Below are 15,954 nucleotides of genomic sequence, written 5' to 3'. Positions count from 1 at the left end.
GGAGGTGGAAGTAGGCAGTCCATGTGATGAAGTGGATATGGGGTCGGAGGCTCTGCTTGGCTTTAAATATGACACCAAGGCTCTTCAAACGATCATGAAAGACTAGTCAGCATATGTCAATTGGAAAGACAGGTTATTATTTCGGAGTGCAGGACTGATGTCAGAATCTCAACCTTTATCCTTTTAGATGTTAACTGGCATTTTTCAAATTCATTCTTGGGAAGCTGGTATTGCTGGCAAGGCCAGTATTCACTAACCAATCCTAGATGCCCTGAGAAGGTGGTGGTGTGCCTTCACCTTGAAGCCCTGCAGACCCTGTGCTGAAGGTGGTGGTGTTGGGTTAGCTATCACACAATATTGACCAATCTCCAATGAGGGAACAAGCAATATCCCAAGTGACAATGGTTATGAGTTGGAAGGGAGTCTGGAGATGATGGTGGTTCTTCTTCACACAAAGGGTGGTGCAAGTCTGGAACGTTCTCCCCAAAAGAGCTGTGGATCCTAGGAGTCATCTGAAAAAATCAAGACTGAGATGGATAGGTTTTTGTAGGGTAAGGGCACCCAGCGATATGGAGTTAAATGGGGTAAATGGAGTTGAGGTGCTGATCAGCCCTGAACTAATTGAATTGTGAAATAAAAATAAGAAATGCTGGAATCACTCAGCAGGTCTGGCAGCATCTGTGGAAAGAGAAGCAGAGTTAACATTTCGGGTCAGTGACCCTTCATCTGAACTGACAAATATTAGAAATGTCACAGGTTATAAGCAAGTGAGGTGGGGGTGGGGCAGGAGATAACAAAGGAGAAGGTGCAGATTGGACCAGGCCACATAGCTGACCAAAAGGTCACGGAGCAAAGGCAAACAATATGTTAATGGTGTGTTGAAAAACAAAGCATTAGTACAGATTAGGTGTTAATACACTGAATATTGAACAGCAGCAAGTGCAAACCTGAAAAAAAACAGTGGCTAAGCAAACTGAACAAACTAAGATGAAATGAAATAAATGCAAAAAAAAAGATTGTAAAAAATGTAAAAAAGAATGTAAACAAAAGGAAGAAAAAAATAACTAAAAATGAAAGTAAAATGGGGGGCTGTCATGCTCTGAAATTATTGAACTCAATGTTCAGTCCGGCAGGCTGTAGTGTGCCTAATCGGTAAATGAAATGCTGTTCCTTGAGTTTGCGTTGATGTTCACTGGAACACTGCAGCAATCCCAGGACAGAGTTGTGAGCATGAGAGCAGGGTGGAGTGTTGAAATGGCAAGCAACCGGAAGCTCAGGGTCCTGCTTGCGGACTGAGCGGAGATGTTCCGCAAAGCGGTCACCCAGTCTGCGCTTGGTCTCCCCAATGTAGAGGAGACCACACTGTGAGCAGCGAATACAATATACTACATTGAAAGAAGTACAAGTAAATCGCTGCTTCACCTGAAAGGAGTGTTTGGGGTCTGGGATAGTGAGGAGAGAGGAGGTAAATGGGCAGGTATTACACCTCCTGTGATTGCAGGGGAAGGTGCCATGGGACGGGGACGAGGTGGTGGGGTTAATGGAGGAGTGGACCAGGGTGTCGCGGAGCGAATGATCCCTTCGGAATGCTGACAGGGAGGGGAAGATGCGACTGCCGTTTCCTGCTCCCGCCCCGAACTGGAAAACTTTATCAACTTTGCTTCCAATTTCCACCCTTCTCTCACCTTTACATGGTCCATCTCTGACACTTCCCTTCCCTTCCTCGACTTCTCTGTCTCCATCTCTGGGGATAGGTTGTCTACTAATATCCATTATAAGCCCACTGACTCCCACAGCTACCTTGACTACACTTCTTCACACCCTACCCCCTGTAAGGACTCCATTCCATTCTCCCAGTTTCTCCGTCTCCGACGCATCTGCTCTGATGATGCTACCTTCCATGACGGTGCTTCTGATATGACCTCCTTTTCCCTCAACCGAGGATTTCCCCCCACTGTGGTTGACGGGGCCCTCAACCGTGTCTGGCCCATTCCCCGCACCTCTACCCTCACCCCTTCCCCTCCCTCCCAGAACCGTGACAGGGTTCCCCCTTGTCCTCACTTTTCACCCCATCAGCCTATATATCCAAAGGATCATCCTCCGCCATTTCCACCACCTCCAGCGTGATGCCACTACTAGTCGCATCTTCCCCTCCCTTCCCCTGTCAGCATTCCGAAGGGATCGTTCCCTCCGCGACACCCTGGTCCACTCCTCCATTACCCCCACCACCTCGTCCCCGTCCCATGGCACCTTCCCCTGCAATCGCAGGAGGTGTAATACCTGCCCATTTACCTCCTCTCTCCTCACTATCCCAGACCCCAAACACTCCTTTCAGGTGAAGCAGCGATTTACTTGTACTTCTTTCAATGTAGTATACTGTATTCGCTGCTCACAGTGTGGTCTCCTTTACATTGGGGAGACCAAGCGCAGACTGGGTGACCGCTTTGCGGAACATCTCCGCTCAGTCCGCAAGCAGGACCCTGAGCTTCCGGTTGCTTGCCATTTCAACACTCCCCCCTGCTCTCATGCTCACATCTCTGTCCTGGGATTGCTGCAGTGTTCCAGTGAACATCAACGTAAGCTCGAGGAACAGCATCTCATCTACCGATTAGGCACACTACAGCCTGCCGGACTGAACATTGAGTTCAATAATTTCAGAGCATGACAGCCCCCCATTTTACTTTCATTTTTAGCTATTTTTTCTCCCTTTTTTTTACATTCTTTTTTTACATTTTTTACAATTTTTTTTTTGCATTTATTTCATTTCATCTTAGTTTGTTCAGTTTGCTTAGCCACTGTTTTTTTTCAGGTGTATTAACACCTAATCTGTTCTGATGCTTTGTCTTTCAACACACCATTAACGTTTGCCTTTGCTCCGTGACCTTTTGGTCAGCTATGTGGCCTGGTCCAATCTAGACCTCCTTTGTCATCTCTTGCCCCACCCCCACCTCACTTGCTTCTAACCTGTGACTTTTCTAATATTTGTCTGTTCCGAAGAAGGGTCACTGACCCGAAACGCTAACTCTGCTTCTCTTTCCACAAATGCTGCCAGACCTGCTGAGTGGTTCCAGCATTTCTTGTTTTTATTTCAGATTTCCAGCATCTGCAGTATTTTGTTTTTAATTGAATAGTGAAATGTGCTCAAGGATCTGTATGGGCTCCTCCTGTTCTAACAGTCCTATGAGGTATGCCCACGATTTACCCACTCTGAGACATATTTCCAGCAGTTCTTAGTTATATTTCAGATTTCCAGCCTTTGCAATGTTCTTTTAACTCTCTGGAACTGGCAAGGCTGAAGGAGGACCTGAAGGAAGTCTTTAAAATTATGAAGGGGTCCAAAATGATAGAGGAGATGTTTCCACTTGTAGAGACCAAAACTGGGAGTCATCAATAGAAGAGAGTCACTAATAAATCCAATAAGGAATTCAGGAGAAATTTATCTACCCAGAGAGTGTTGAGAATGTGGAGCTTGCTACCATAGGGAATAGTTGAGGCAAATAACAAGGAGATTTAAGGAGAAGCCAGATAAACACATGAGAGAGAAAGCAATAGGATGATATGTTGATAGAGTGAGATGTAAAGGGGTGGGAGGAGGCTCATGTGGAGCATAAACACTGGCACAGATCAGTTGGGCTGAATGGCCTGTTTCTGTGCTGTAAATTCTTTGTGACACTATTTAACATATCAATCTGGTAAATGGGGGTGGGGGGGGGGGGGTGGTGTGTGAAATGAACACCAAAAAAATAGGAGAGACTGAATAATATCCCAGACAATCTGATACCTATTGTATTTCGAGCAATTTCAGCCTCTATGTCTGTCTATAGTAAAGGAGGTTACTATAGCAACATAAAATATACAGGCTGTTGACACTAATGCACAGCCTGGCTTAGTTCCTACCCGTCTGCTTTACCTACCAGTCCCTCACTCCAACTGTGTGCAGGATGTCTGTTACTTTCTGGAGGCTTCCCAACATCAGCCGCCAGGGTATTAGGGGTACAGCTGATTTTCTGAACCTGCGGGTGGAGGGTGCTGGTTCTGGATCAGGATCAGGATTGGGATCGGTCCACTCCGACCAAGCGAGAGCCGTCACGGCATGCCCCAACCTCATCACCCGAGCATCGTGGTCACCAGGTAAGGATATGGCAATGTTTCACAAGAGAGGGAGCGGATGGAGCCAGAGTGGACAGAATGCATTCTGCATTTCCAAGGATGTCTTTTTGTCAGTTGTCTGTCTCTAACACTCAAAGGGCAATAAGCCAATCATTCAGGGGCCACTCCTAATTGCAGGGAGGGTATACTGGCCTCCAAATTGCAGAATGTATAAGTAAATGGGAATACCACATCTCTGTGCACTCCCTCTCAAGGTTACCCTCATACTCATAAATCCTTTGCCACTCCGAGTTTCTGTAATGAGAGACCGCGTGATTGTTGTGATGAAAGTAAGGTATTCAACTTGAAAGTTGAGGATATTGCAAAAATAATTCTAGGGGTTAGAAATATAAGATAGTCACTAATAAATCCAATAGGGAATTGGGGAGAAACTTCTTTACCCAGAGAGTGGTGAGAATGTGGAAGTGACTATCATAAGGAGTATTTGAGGTAAATAGTACAGATGCAATTTAAGGGGAAGCTGGATAAACACTTGAGGGAGAAAGAAATAGAAGGATGTGCTGATAGGGTGAGATGAAGAGGGATGGGAGGAGGCTCGTGTGGAGCATAAATACTGGCTTAGACCAGTTGGGCTGTTTCTGTGCTGGAAAAATCTGTAATTTGATGTAATATATCAGAGTGTTGAATGAGGGAAAATGCACACCAAAAATTCATGTTGAACTGACTGTACCCTCAAAATTGGCACCCATTTATTGGTTGCTACAGACAGTGGTTTAGAAACTGGGCAGAGGGATCAAACCCTGCTCTGGAATGTGTCACCCCATGTCCTACCCAACATTGGCTTCGGGCATCATTTAAATTAGACCAGCAGCAAACTGGCATTGGATTTTGGACCCCTATATTGCTGGCAATGATCCTTAGATAGGCGCGGGCAGTGAGATAGGGGGGCAGTCAGGAGGTGGGGTGGTGAAATATTCCGGGGACAGGGTAGGACAGCGTAAGGAATGGGGGCAATCAACGAGGGCGGGAGTGACTAGGAGGGTTAGAAGTGATCGGGGGAGGGAAGTGGGGAGATTGGGAAAGGGGGGAGGGAGATTAGGAAGGGGTGGAGGAAGAGACTGGGAGAAGAAGGGGAGAGATTGGGAGATGGACGAGAAAGATTGGGATTGAGAGGAGGGAACTCATGGCAAGGAGTCCTATCTGGTGTCCTGGCAAATATTTATGACTCAACCAACACCTAAAAACAGGCTATCTGGTCATTTATCACATTGATGTTTGTTGGAGCTTGTTGTGCACACATTGGCTTCTGCGTTTCCATACATTACAACTTCAAAACGTACCCCTTTAGCTATAAAGTGCTTTGGGATGTCCTGAAGTTGCGAAAAGCACTATAGAGTTGCAAATCTTTATTTCAATCTCAAGAATTAGCAGGGTCATAGACAAGGACAGCCCCTCAATGTCTATCTGGATGGACAAAAAGTTGAAATTATATAAACATTTCACAAATTCCTCATCCCAGTGCTGACTACCAAACTTCCACTGAAATGCTGACTTCAGTCATGATTAATTGCCTTGTGGAATTAATAAAATTGGAGTCTAAACTTAACTGTGGCATCATTCAGTTCTCTCAAGGTGAAGGTGGTGGTGTAATGGTAATAACACTGAGTTAGTAATCTACAGGCCCAGGCTAATGCCCTAGGGACATGAGTTCAATCCCACCACAGCAGCTGGTGGAATTTAAATTCAAAGAATTAATAAAATTCTGGGATTAAAAGCTAGTCTTAGTCATGGTGCCATGAAACTATCATTGATTGTTGCAAAAACTCATTGGGTTACTAACGTCCTTTAGGGAAGGAAATCTGCCACCTTTACCTGGTCTGGCCTACATGTGACTCCAGATCCACAGCAATGTGGTTGACTCTTAACTGCCCTCTGAAATAGCCTAGCAAGTCACTCAGTTGTGAAGGTCAATTAGGGATGGACAACAAATGCTGGTCTTGCCAGCAATGCCCACATCCCATGAATGAATTTTTGAAAACCTGCAATGACAAACACTTCACTCAGATTGTACATGCTGTAGTATACTTTGGATGGACTGTTTGTTTGCATTGATTCAGATTGTAAAATTTCTGGAAAAATTGTCTGCTTGCTAACTAATCTTCAGATTCACAAAGTGGAATCTATTGAATAATATGTTACATGCTCCTCAGCCAAGTATCAAAGAAAGTCAAGTTAATAAAAGAGAACATTAGGAATCAAAAGATTAGTTTTAAAGGGTGAATAAAAACAAGAAATACTCAACAGGTCTGACAGCATCTGTGGAGAGAGAAGGGCCACTGACCTGAAACGTTAACTCTGCTTCTCTCTCCACAGATGCTGCCAGACCTGCTGAGTATTTCTAGCATTTCTTGTTGTCATCTCAGATTTCCAGCATCTGCAGTATTTTGCTTTTAGTTTTAAAGGGGTGTTGTCTTTATTTAAAGTGCTTGGCAAACCTTTCTTTTGAAGACATTTTCCAGGGTTGTATGCTTTGTAGTGTAGTGGTTATGTTACTAGATTAATAAACCAGAGATTGTGCATTTAAGGCCTATGATGAGAATTAAACAATCTGGTAAGGAAAAAGCTAGTATCAGTAAAAGTGACTGTGAAGCTGTCAGATTGTTGTTAAAAACCCAACTCATTCACTAGTGGTCATTGAGGAAAGGAAGCCTGCTGCCTTTACCTGGTCTGTGCCTGTAAGTGACTGCAGTTCTACAGAAATATGAAAAACTCTTAACTGCCCTTTGAAGGAGCCTAGTGAACCATTCAGTTGTATCAAACTCCCCCCAGTAGTTTAAGAGGTTGGGCCACCACCATGTTTGCAGGGCAATTAGGGGTAGACAATTAATATGGGCCTTTCCAGCAGTGTGCACATCCTTAGAATGAATCAATAATAAAAATTGCATTGAAGTAAATCATCAAATCCCTTCAAATATGATCAAATTTCTTGCTCAATTCATACACTCCAAACAAGTAAAAGAGGTTTTTGCAAATACTTCTTTCATGATGACATTTTCCCTTAAGGAATGCTATGCATTAGGTGCAATGCTGAGGGAATACTACACTCTTTGATGTGCTGTCTTTCGAGTGAGACATTAAACCGAGACTCCGTCTGCCCTCTCAGGTGCATGCAAAAGATCCAATGGCCACTATTTCTCAGAAGAGTAGCGCAGTTCTCCCTGCTGTCCTGGACAATATTTATCCCTCAACCAACACACAAAAAAAGATTGTTTGGTTATTATCCCATTGCTGTTTGCAGAAGCTTCTGTTTCTAAATTAGCTGCTGTGTTTCCTACTTTACAACAGTGACTACACTTGAAATGCAAGTACTTCATTGTAAAGCACTTTGGGACATTTTGATGTTGTGTGAAGTGTAATTCTCCAACTTCTCTGATTATAAAATCGTCTGCGCTTGAGGTTCCGACAGGCTTTCTCAGCGGCTGAGGCTCCCAAGAGATGACGCGCTGAATGATCATTATTTAGCAGTGTGGCTTTTACTCATCTTTGCTCACAGTGTAAATGTAAAGCCAGCAATGGGACATATACAGCAGCCACCTGCAATCTCACCATCCGGCCATTGGATTTTTGCTGATTGAAAGTGATCAGGTGTCCTGTTCTTCTATAACTATTCAGTTTTGCACACACCTGCAGTATTCTGCTTAGCAACACTGTTCGTACCTGAAAATATACACTCCTGCACAGCTCAGTGGTGCTGACAAAGGAATTAACCATTTGAAATCACTTTATCCAGCATTAAACTTTTAAAAAGAGAGGCAAGTTTCAACAAGCCTACTAATTAATGTATTCCTAATGAAATCTGAAGTGATAATTAATAAACATTGAAAGATTTGAACCTAACACTGTTAAATTATAGGGAACACAGATTTAAGTCAGACTTTCTATAGTGAAATTATCAGATTGTGTAATCTGACATGTACATGGGGTGTTCGACAGGGTTTCAGATTTTCAGCGTCTGCAGTTTTCTTTCTCTCTGCTGTTCTCTCCAGCCTAACATGGAGTTGGAGACTGTTAAAGCTAAGATAAAAAGCAAAATACTGCAGTTGCTGGAGATTTGAAATAAAATTGTGAAATGCTGGAAAGACTCAGTAGGTCAGGCAGCATCTGTGGAGAGAAGGTAATGGGATTAACAAAGGGTCACAGATCTGAAATTTTAACCCCACCTTTTTCTCTCTGCAGATGCTGCCTGACCTGTAATTGTTTTCTGGAATTTTGTAATTTTATTTCCTCTTTTTTATGAAGTGTTCTTGCTGCGACTCCCTTTCTGGAGCATTGCTAAGAGACAGGTTAATTTATCAGTTGCAGACCTTAAGACATTAATCTCTTCTCGTTCCGTGTGCTAACTGACCTACTGTGTGCTATCAGCATTTTCTGTTTTTATTTCAGGTTTCCAACATTCACAGGGTTTTTTTCAACTTATTATTGAATGCAGCTCTGAAAGGCACAGAAATAATTAATAAGCCCTGTCTCTGAATTGTCCTTTTGTTTTGGGGAAGGCGAGAGTGGGGACATTTGCATCAAGCAAGATCAGTTCATGATAAATTATTGGTGTCAGGAGAGAAACACATTGGAAGCCAAGTTCGGGTAGCTGGTGCTAGTGTCAGCTGTGACTCAGTGAATAGCACTCTCACTACTCTATCAGAAGGTTGTGGGTTCAAGCTCCATTCCAGAGGTTTAGAAGCACAATCTAGGCTGATGTGATCAGTACAGTCCTGAGGGTGTGCTGCACTGTTGGCAGTGCTGTCTTTCAAATGCCTGCCCTCTCAGGTGAATGTGAAAGATCTTCTAGCATGGAGTTTTGCCTGGTATCCAGGCCAATATTTATCCAACATCATGAAAATAAAACAGATTACCTGCCCCATATTTCCGACTGTTGTTTCTGGGATCTTGCTGTGCATAATTTGGCCGTTACATTTCCTACACTAGGTCTTTGCAAGTCTTTCTTATTTCTACTATAATTTTCTTTGTCGCTTCTTCAAAGCATTTCAAAAAGAAGGGTGACAAGCTGATAGGACTTTTTAAAAAATTCTTTCATGGGATGTGGGTGTCACTGGCAAGGCCAGCATTTGTTGCCCCTCCCTAATTTCCCTAGACAACTGAGTGGCTTGCTAGGCCATTTCACAGAGCAGTTAAGAGTCAACCACATTGCTGTGGGTCTGGAGTCACATGTAGGCCAGACCAGGTAAGGATGGCAGATTTCCTTCCCTAAAGGACATTAGTGAACCAGATGGGTTTTTACAACAATCGATGATAGTTTCATGGCACCATTACTGAGACTAGCTTTCAATTCCAGATTTTTAAAATTAATTAATAATTTGTTCACCTGCATTGTTCTTCCCTATTAGAATTGTAGGGCTACCTACATGTGAGGCAATGATATTGTTTAATGTGTACAATAGGAAAGGATGATCAGAAAATGCAACACATACACACCAAAAAAAAGCAATTCACCTTTTTCCATGGGTGATGAGCAGAATTCCCAACTAGGGAGAACTATGAATCTATATTTGAATCACAAGGCATAATCTTTGGAACTGAAAGCTACTTGGAATCAAGCACAAAGGAACATTGAGCTGGTTGCAGTCTTTTAAATTCAAGAGCATTTGTAAATTAAACCTATAGTGGCTTGTGATAGTTGCCACAGTTATACCGCGTGCATGATTATTTACATAGACGACTCTGTACCACCACGTGGAACAAGACACCAAAAAAAATGTTGCATTGATTGAGTGACCTAAAAAAAAAATTCCAACCAAGTTACTTAAACTCGTGGAACTGAAAAAGAAAAGAAAAGGAAGAATTTGCATTTCTACAGGGCCTTTCACCATCTCAGTTCATCAAGAGGGCTTTGCAGCCAATGAAGCACGTGCAAAGTGTAGTCACTATTTAATGTAGGAAACAAAGAATCAGAGGGAAATAAATTCAAACCCCACCTGACCCAATATCAGGAGCCATTTTCTGGTCTGTAAGAGACTTCAGGCTGCTGTACCCTGTGTGGAAATGTCTGAGACAAAAGGAGTTGATATCATCAGTGCTCCTGCTGACGCTCCCATCATTACGTTCTGATAAGCTCCACAGCTGATCCTCCACCTACACTGTCACTAACAAATGTGCAGCCTAGCTAGTCTTCTTCTTCTTTGGCCTCCTTGTCTCGAGAGACAATGGGTAATCACCTAGAGGTGGTCAGTGCTTTGTGGAGCAGCGCCAGGAGTGGCTATAAAGGCCAATTCTAGAGTGACAGACTCTTCCACAGGTGCTGCAGATAAAATTGGTTGTTGGGGCTGTTACACAGTTGGCTCTCTCCTTGCGCTTCTGTCTTTTTTCCTGCCAACTGCTAGGTCTCTTCGACTTGCCACTCTTTAGCCCCGCCTTTATGGCTGTCCACCAGCTCTGGCGATCACTGGCAACTGACTTCCACAACTTGTGGTCAATGTCACAGGACGTCATGTCATGTTTGCAGATGTCTTTAAAGCGGAGACATGGACGGCCGGTGGGTCTGATACCAGTGAGGAGCTCGCTGTACAATGCGTCCTTGGGGATCCTGCCATCTTCCATGCGGCTCACATGGCCAAGCCATTTCAAGCATCGCTGGCTCAGTAGGGTGTATATGCTGGGGATGTTGGCCGCCTCGAGGACTTCTGCATTGGAGATACGGTCCTGCCACCTGATGCCAAGGATACTTCGGAGGCAGCGAAGATGGAATGAGTTGAGATGTCGCTCTTGGCTGACATACATCGTCCAGGCCTCACTGCCATAGAGCACTGAGGACACAGGCCTGAAACACTCAGATTTTTGTGTTCCGTGTCAGTGTGCCATTTTCCTACACCCTCTTGGCCAGTCTGGACATAGCAGTGGAAGCCTTTCCCATGCGCTTGTTGATTTCTGCATCGAGAGACAGGTTACTGGTGATAGTTGAGCCTAGGTAGGTGAATTCTTGAACCACTTCCAGAGCGTGGTCGCCAATATTGATGGGTGGAGCATTTCTGACGTCCTGTCCCATGATGTTCGTTTTCTTGAGGCTGATGGTTAGGCCAAATTCGTTGCAGGCAGCCGCAATCCTGTCGATGAGTCTCTGCAGACACTTTTCAGCGTGGGATGTTAATGCAGCATCATCAGCAAAGAGGAGTTCCCTGATGAAGACTTTCCGTACTTTGGTCTTCGTTCTAAGACGAGCAAGGTTGAACAACCCGCCATCTGATCTTGTGTGGAGGAAAATTCCTTCTTCTGAAGACTTGAACGCATGTGAGAGCAGCAGTGAGAAGAAAATCCCAAACAGTGTAGGTGCGAGAACACAGCCCTGTTTCACGCCACTCAGGATAGGAAAGGGGTCTGATAAGGCGTTGCTATGCTGAATTGTGCCTCTCATATTGTCATGGAACGAGGTGATGATACTTAGTAGCTTTGGTGGACATCCGATCTTTGCTAGTAGTCTGAAGAGACCACGTCTGCTGACGAGGTCAAAGGCTTTGGTGAGATCAATGAAACGTAGAGGGGCATCTGTTGTTCACGGCATTTCTCCTGTATCTGGCGAAGGGAGAACAGCATGTCAATGGTGGATCTCTCTGCTCGAAAGCCGCACTGTGCCTCAGGGTAGACACTCAAGCTAGTATGCAATGCATTAACTCCTCAGCTTGAACTTGTCAATATTATTTCTTACAAGTAGATGTACTGCAATTTGGCTGCTGCGTTTCCTGCATTACAACAGTGACTGCACTTCAAAAGTATTCATTGGTTGTCAAGCACTTTGGCCGTGAAAGGCAAGGTATAAATGCACGTCTTTCTTTTATTCAGCCTCGGCAGCCTGCTCCATCATTCAGTTAGGTCATGGCTGATCTGTACCTTAATTCCATTTACCCATCTTTGTTCCATATCCCTTGATACCCTTACCGAACAAAAATCTATCCATCGCAGTTTGAAAACTTAGTCCATAGTCTGGTGAGGAACTGAGTTCCAAATTTCCACTACACTTCTTGTGAAAAAAGACTTGCTTCTCTTGAGCACCTTTCACAATCTCAGGAGATCCCAAAGAGCTTTACAGCCAATGAAGTAGTCTTAAAGTGTAGTCCCTGTTGCAATGTCAGAAACACTGCAGCTAATTTGTGCACAGCAAGCTCCCACAAAAGGCAATGCGATAAAAGAACAGATAGCATGTTGCAGTAATAAAAACAAGAAACGCTGGAAATACTCAGCAGGTCTGGCAGCATCTGTGTAAAGAGAAGCAGAGTTAATGTTTCAGGTCAGTGTCTCTGCTCTCTCCACAGATGCTGTCAGACCTGCTGAGTATTTCCAGCGTTTCTTGCTTTTATTTCAGATTTCCAGCATCCGCAGTATTTTGCTTTTATTATAGCATGTTTCAGTGTTGTTGGTTGAGGGATAAATATTGGATTCAGGGAGAACTCCATTGGTCTGCTTCACAAACCACTGACCAAGTCCAGGCGCGTATCCATTGTCTCTCGAGATAAGGAGGCCCAAAAGTGGTTGAGGGATAAATATTGGATTCAGGGAGAACTCCATTGTTCTTCTTCAAATCATGTCATGGATCATGTACATCTACCTCGGAGGGCAAAGTAGGCCTCCGTTCAACATCTCATCTAAAATATGGTATCTCCAGCAGTGCAGCAGTCTCAGTACTGGCACAGAGTGTGTCAGCCTAGATGATGTGCTCAGGTCTCTGGAGAGGAGCTTGAACCCACACGCTTTTGACCCAGAGACACGAGTGCTACCCATTGAGTCACAGTTGGCATTGAACTTATCATATAGTGGGAATTCTTGGTTAGAAGAGTGTTGTCCAATGTGTTAGCCACTAGCCACATGTGACAAATTGGGAATCCAGATGTGGCGAATTGTATTTCTGTTTAGTCAATTAAAAATGTGGAATAAATAGTGTCATTAGACATGTGACCACAACACACATATTTGCAGGGTGTGTGTAAGTGAACTTTAATCTTCCTGTTGCTTGTTGGTAAAATGGTGAGATGGGACAGCAGAGTGTGTGAGTGTTTTAATTGTTGAGTGTTTTATTTCCTTGGTTACTGAATGTATGGAGATGTTTGTTCAGTAAATATACGCGTGGGAAGAACATTCCCCTGGATTGTGTGCGAGATGTTTTCCACTAAAGTTAGTTCAAATGGCTAAAACAGTCACCATAGCCTCACCTGTGGATGAAACAGTCACCAGAGTCTCACCTGTGGATGAAACAGTCACCACAGCCTCACCAGTGGCTGAAACAGTCACCATAGCCTCACCAGTGGATGAAACAGTCACCACAGCCTCACCTGTGGATGAAACAGTCACCACAGCCTCACCAGTGGCTAAAACAGTCACCATAGCCTCACCACTGGATGAAACAGTCACCATAGCCTCACCACTGGATAAAACAGTCACCATAGCCTCACCAGTGGATGAAACAGTCACCATAGCCTCACCACTGGATAAAACAGTCACCATAGCCTCACCAGTGGATGAAACAGTCACCATAGTCTCACCAATGGATACAACAGTCACCATAGTCTCACCAGTGCTTAAAACAGTCACCAGAGACTCACCTGAGGAAACAGTCACCATAGCCTCACCAGTGGATGAAACAGTCACCACAGCCTCACCTGTGGATGAAACAGTCACCACAGCCTCACCAGTGGCTAAAACAGTCACCATAGCCTCACCAGTGGATAAAACAGTCACCATAGCCTCACCAGTGGATGAAACAGTCACCAGAGCCTCACCACTGGATAAAACAGTCACCATAGTCTCACCAGTGGATGAAACAGTCACCATAGCCTCACCACTGGATAAAACAGTCACCATAGCCTCACCAGTGGATGAAACAGTCACCAGAGCCTCACCACTGGATAAAACAGTCACCATAGCCTCACCACTGGATGAAACAGTCACCATAGCCTCACCAGTGGATAAAACAGTCACCACAGTCTCACCAGTGGATGAAACAGTCACTATAGCCTCACCAGTAAATAAGCCAGTCACCATAGTCTCACCAGTGGATGAAACAGTCACCATAGCCTCACCTATGGATAGAACAGTCACCATAGCCTCACCTGTGGATAAAACAGTCACCATAGCCTCACCTGTGGATGAAACAGTCACCATAGCCTCACCTGTGGATAAAACAGTCACCATAGCCTCACCTATGGATAAAACAGTCACCATAGCCTTACCTGTGGATAAAACAGTCACCATAGCCTCACCTGTGGATGAAACAGTCACCATAGCCTCACCTGTGGATAAAACAGTCACCATAGCCTCACCAGTGGATGAAACAGTCACCATAGCCTCACCAGTAGAAACAGTCACCAGAGCCTCACCACTGGATGAAACAGTCATCACACCCTCACCACTGGATGAAGCAGTCACCATAGCCTCACCAGTGAATAAGCCAGTCATCACAGCCTCACCAGTGAATAAGCCAGTCACCAAAGCCTCACCAGTGGATGAAACAGTCACTATAGCCTCACCAGTGGATAAAACAGTCACCATAGTGTCACCAGTGGAGAAAACAGTCACTATAGCCTCACCAGTGAATAAGCCAGTCACCATAGTCTCACCAGTGGATAAAACAGTCACCAAAGCCTCACCAGTGGATGAAACAGTCACTATAGCCTCACCAGTGGATGAAAAAGTCATTATAGCCTCACCAGTGAATAAGCCAGTCACCATAGTCTCACCAGTGGATGAAACAGTCACTATAGACTCACCAGTGGTTAAAACAGTCACTCTAGCCTCACCTGTGGATAAAACAGTCACCATAGCCTCACCTGTGGATAAAACAGTCACCATAGTCTCACCACTGGATGAAACAGTCACCATAGTCTCACCTGTGGATAAAACAGTCACCATAGTCTCACCACTGGATGAAACAGTCACCATAGTCTCACCAGTGGATGAAACAGTCACCATAGTCTCACCACTGGATGAAACAGTCACCATAGTCTCACCACTGGATGAAACAGTCACCATAGTCTCACCACTGGATGAAACAGTCACCATAGTCTCACCAGTGGATAAAACAGTCACCATAGTCTCACCACTGGATGAAACAGTCACCATAGTCTCACCAGTGGATGAAACAGTCACCATAGTTTCACCTGTGGATAAAACAGTCACCATAGCCTCACCAGTGGATGAAACAGTCACCATACCCTCAACTGTGGATAAAACAGTCACCATAGCCTCAACAGTGGATAAAACAGTCACCATAGTCTCACCGGTGAATAAGCCAGTCACCATGGCCTCACCAGTGGATGAAACAGTCACCATAGCCACACCAGTGAATAAGCCAGTCACCATCGTCTCACCAGTGGATGAAACAGTCACCATAGCCTCACCAGTGGATGAAACAGTCACCATAGCCACACCAGTGAATAAGCCAGTCACCATAGCCTCACCTGTGGATGAAACAGTCACCATAGCCTCACCAGTGGATAAAACAGTCACCATAGCCTCACCAGTGGATGAAACAGTCACCATAGCCTCACCTGTGGATGAAACAGTCACCATAGCCTCACCAGTGGATGAAACAGTCACCATCGTCTCACCAGTGAATAAGCCAGTCACCATAGCCTCACCTGTGAATGAAACAGTCACCATAGTCTCACCAGTGGATGAAACAATCACCATCGTCTCACCAGTGGATGAAACAGTCACCATAGTCTCACCAGTGGTTAACACAGTCACCATAGCCTCACCAGTGGATGAAACAGTCACCATAGTCTCACCAGTGGAAGAAACAATCACCATCGTCTCACCAGCAGATGAAACAGTCACCATAGTCTC

The 15,954-nt window shown here is 44.6% G+C and overlaps 2 protein-coding genes across 2 annotated transcripts in view; one reads left to right on the top strand and one right to left on the bottom strand.

Moving 5' to 3' along the window:
• Positions 1-15,954, top strand: part of LOC137379412 (EF-hand calcium-binding domain-containing protein 6-like) — a 120,074-nt gene that overhangs the window by 2,614 nt on the left and 101,506 nt on the right. The window lies entirely within an intron of this gene.
• LOC137379332 (mucin-22-like) lies at positions 8,261-15,948 on the bottom strand. Its single transcript, XM_068050042.1, has 5 exons — positions 15,657-15,948; positions 15,207-15,566; positions 13,593-14,936; positions 13,323-13,442; positions 8,261-8,271 (listed from the first exon to the last, which is right to left on the bottom strand). The coding sequence occupies exons 1-5, from the start codon at positions 15,946-15,948 to the stop codon at positions 8,261-8,263; spliced, it is 2,127 nt and encodes a 708-aa protein (XP_067906143.1).

The sequence above is a fragment of the Heterodontus francisci genome, chromosome 18 (assembly GCF_036365525.1).
Source record: "Heterodontus francisci isolate sHetFra1 chromosome 18, sHetFra1.hap1, whole genome shotgun sequence".
In the NCBI taxonomy this organism is placed as follows: Eukaryota; Metazoa; Chordata; class Chondrichthyes; order Heterodontiformes; family Heterodontidae; genus Heterodontus; species Heterodontus francisci.
Note: the sequence above shows the minus strand (reverse complement) of the source record. Positions and strands in the feature narration are given on the sequence as shown.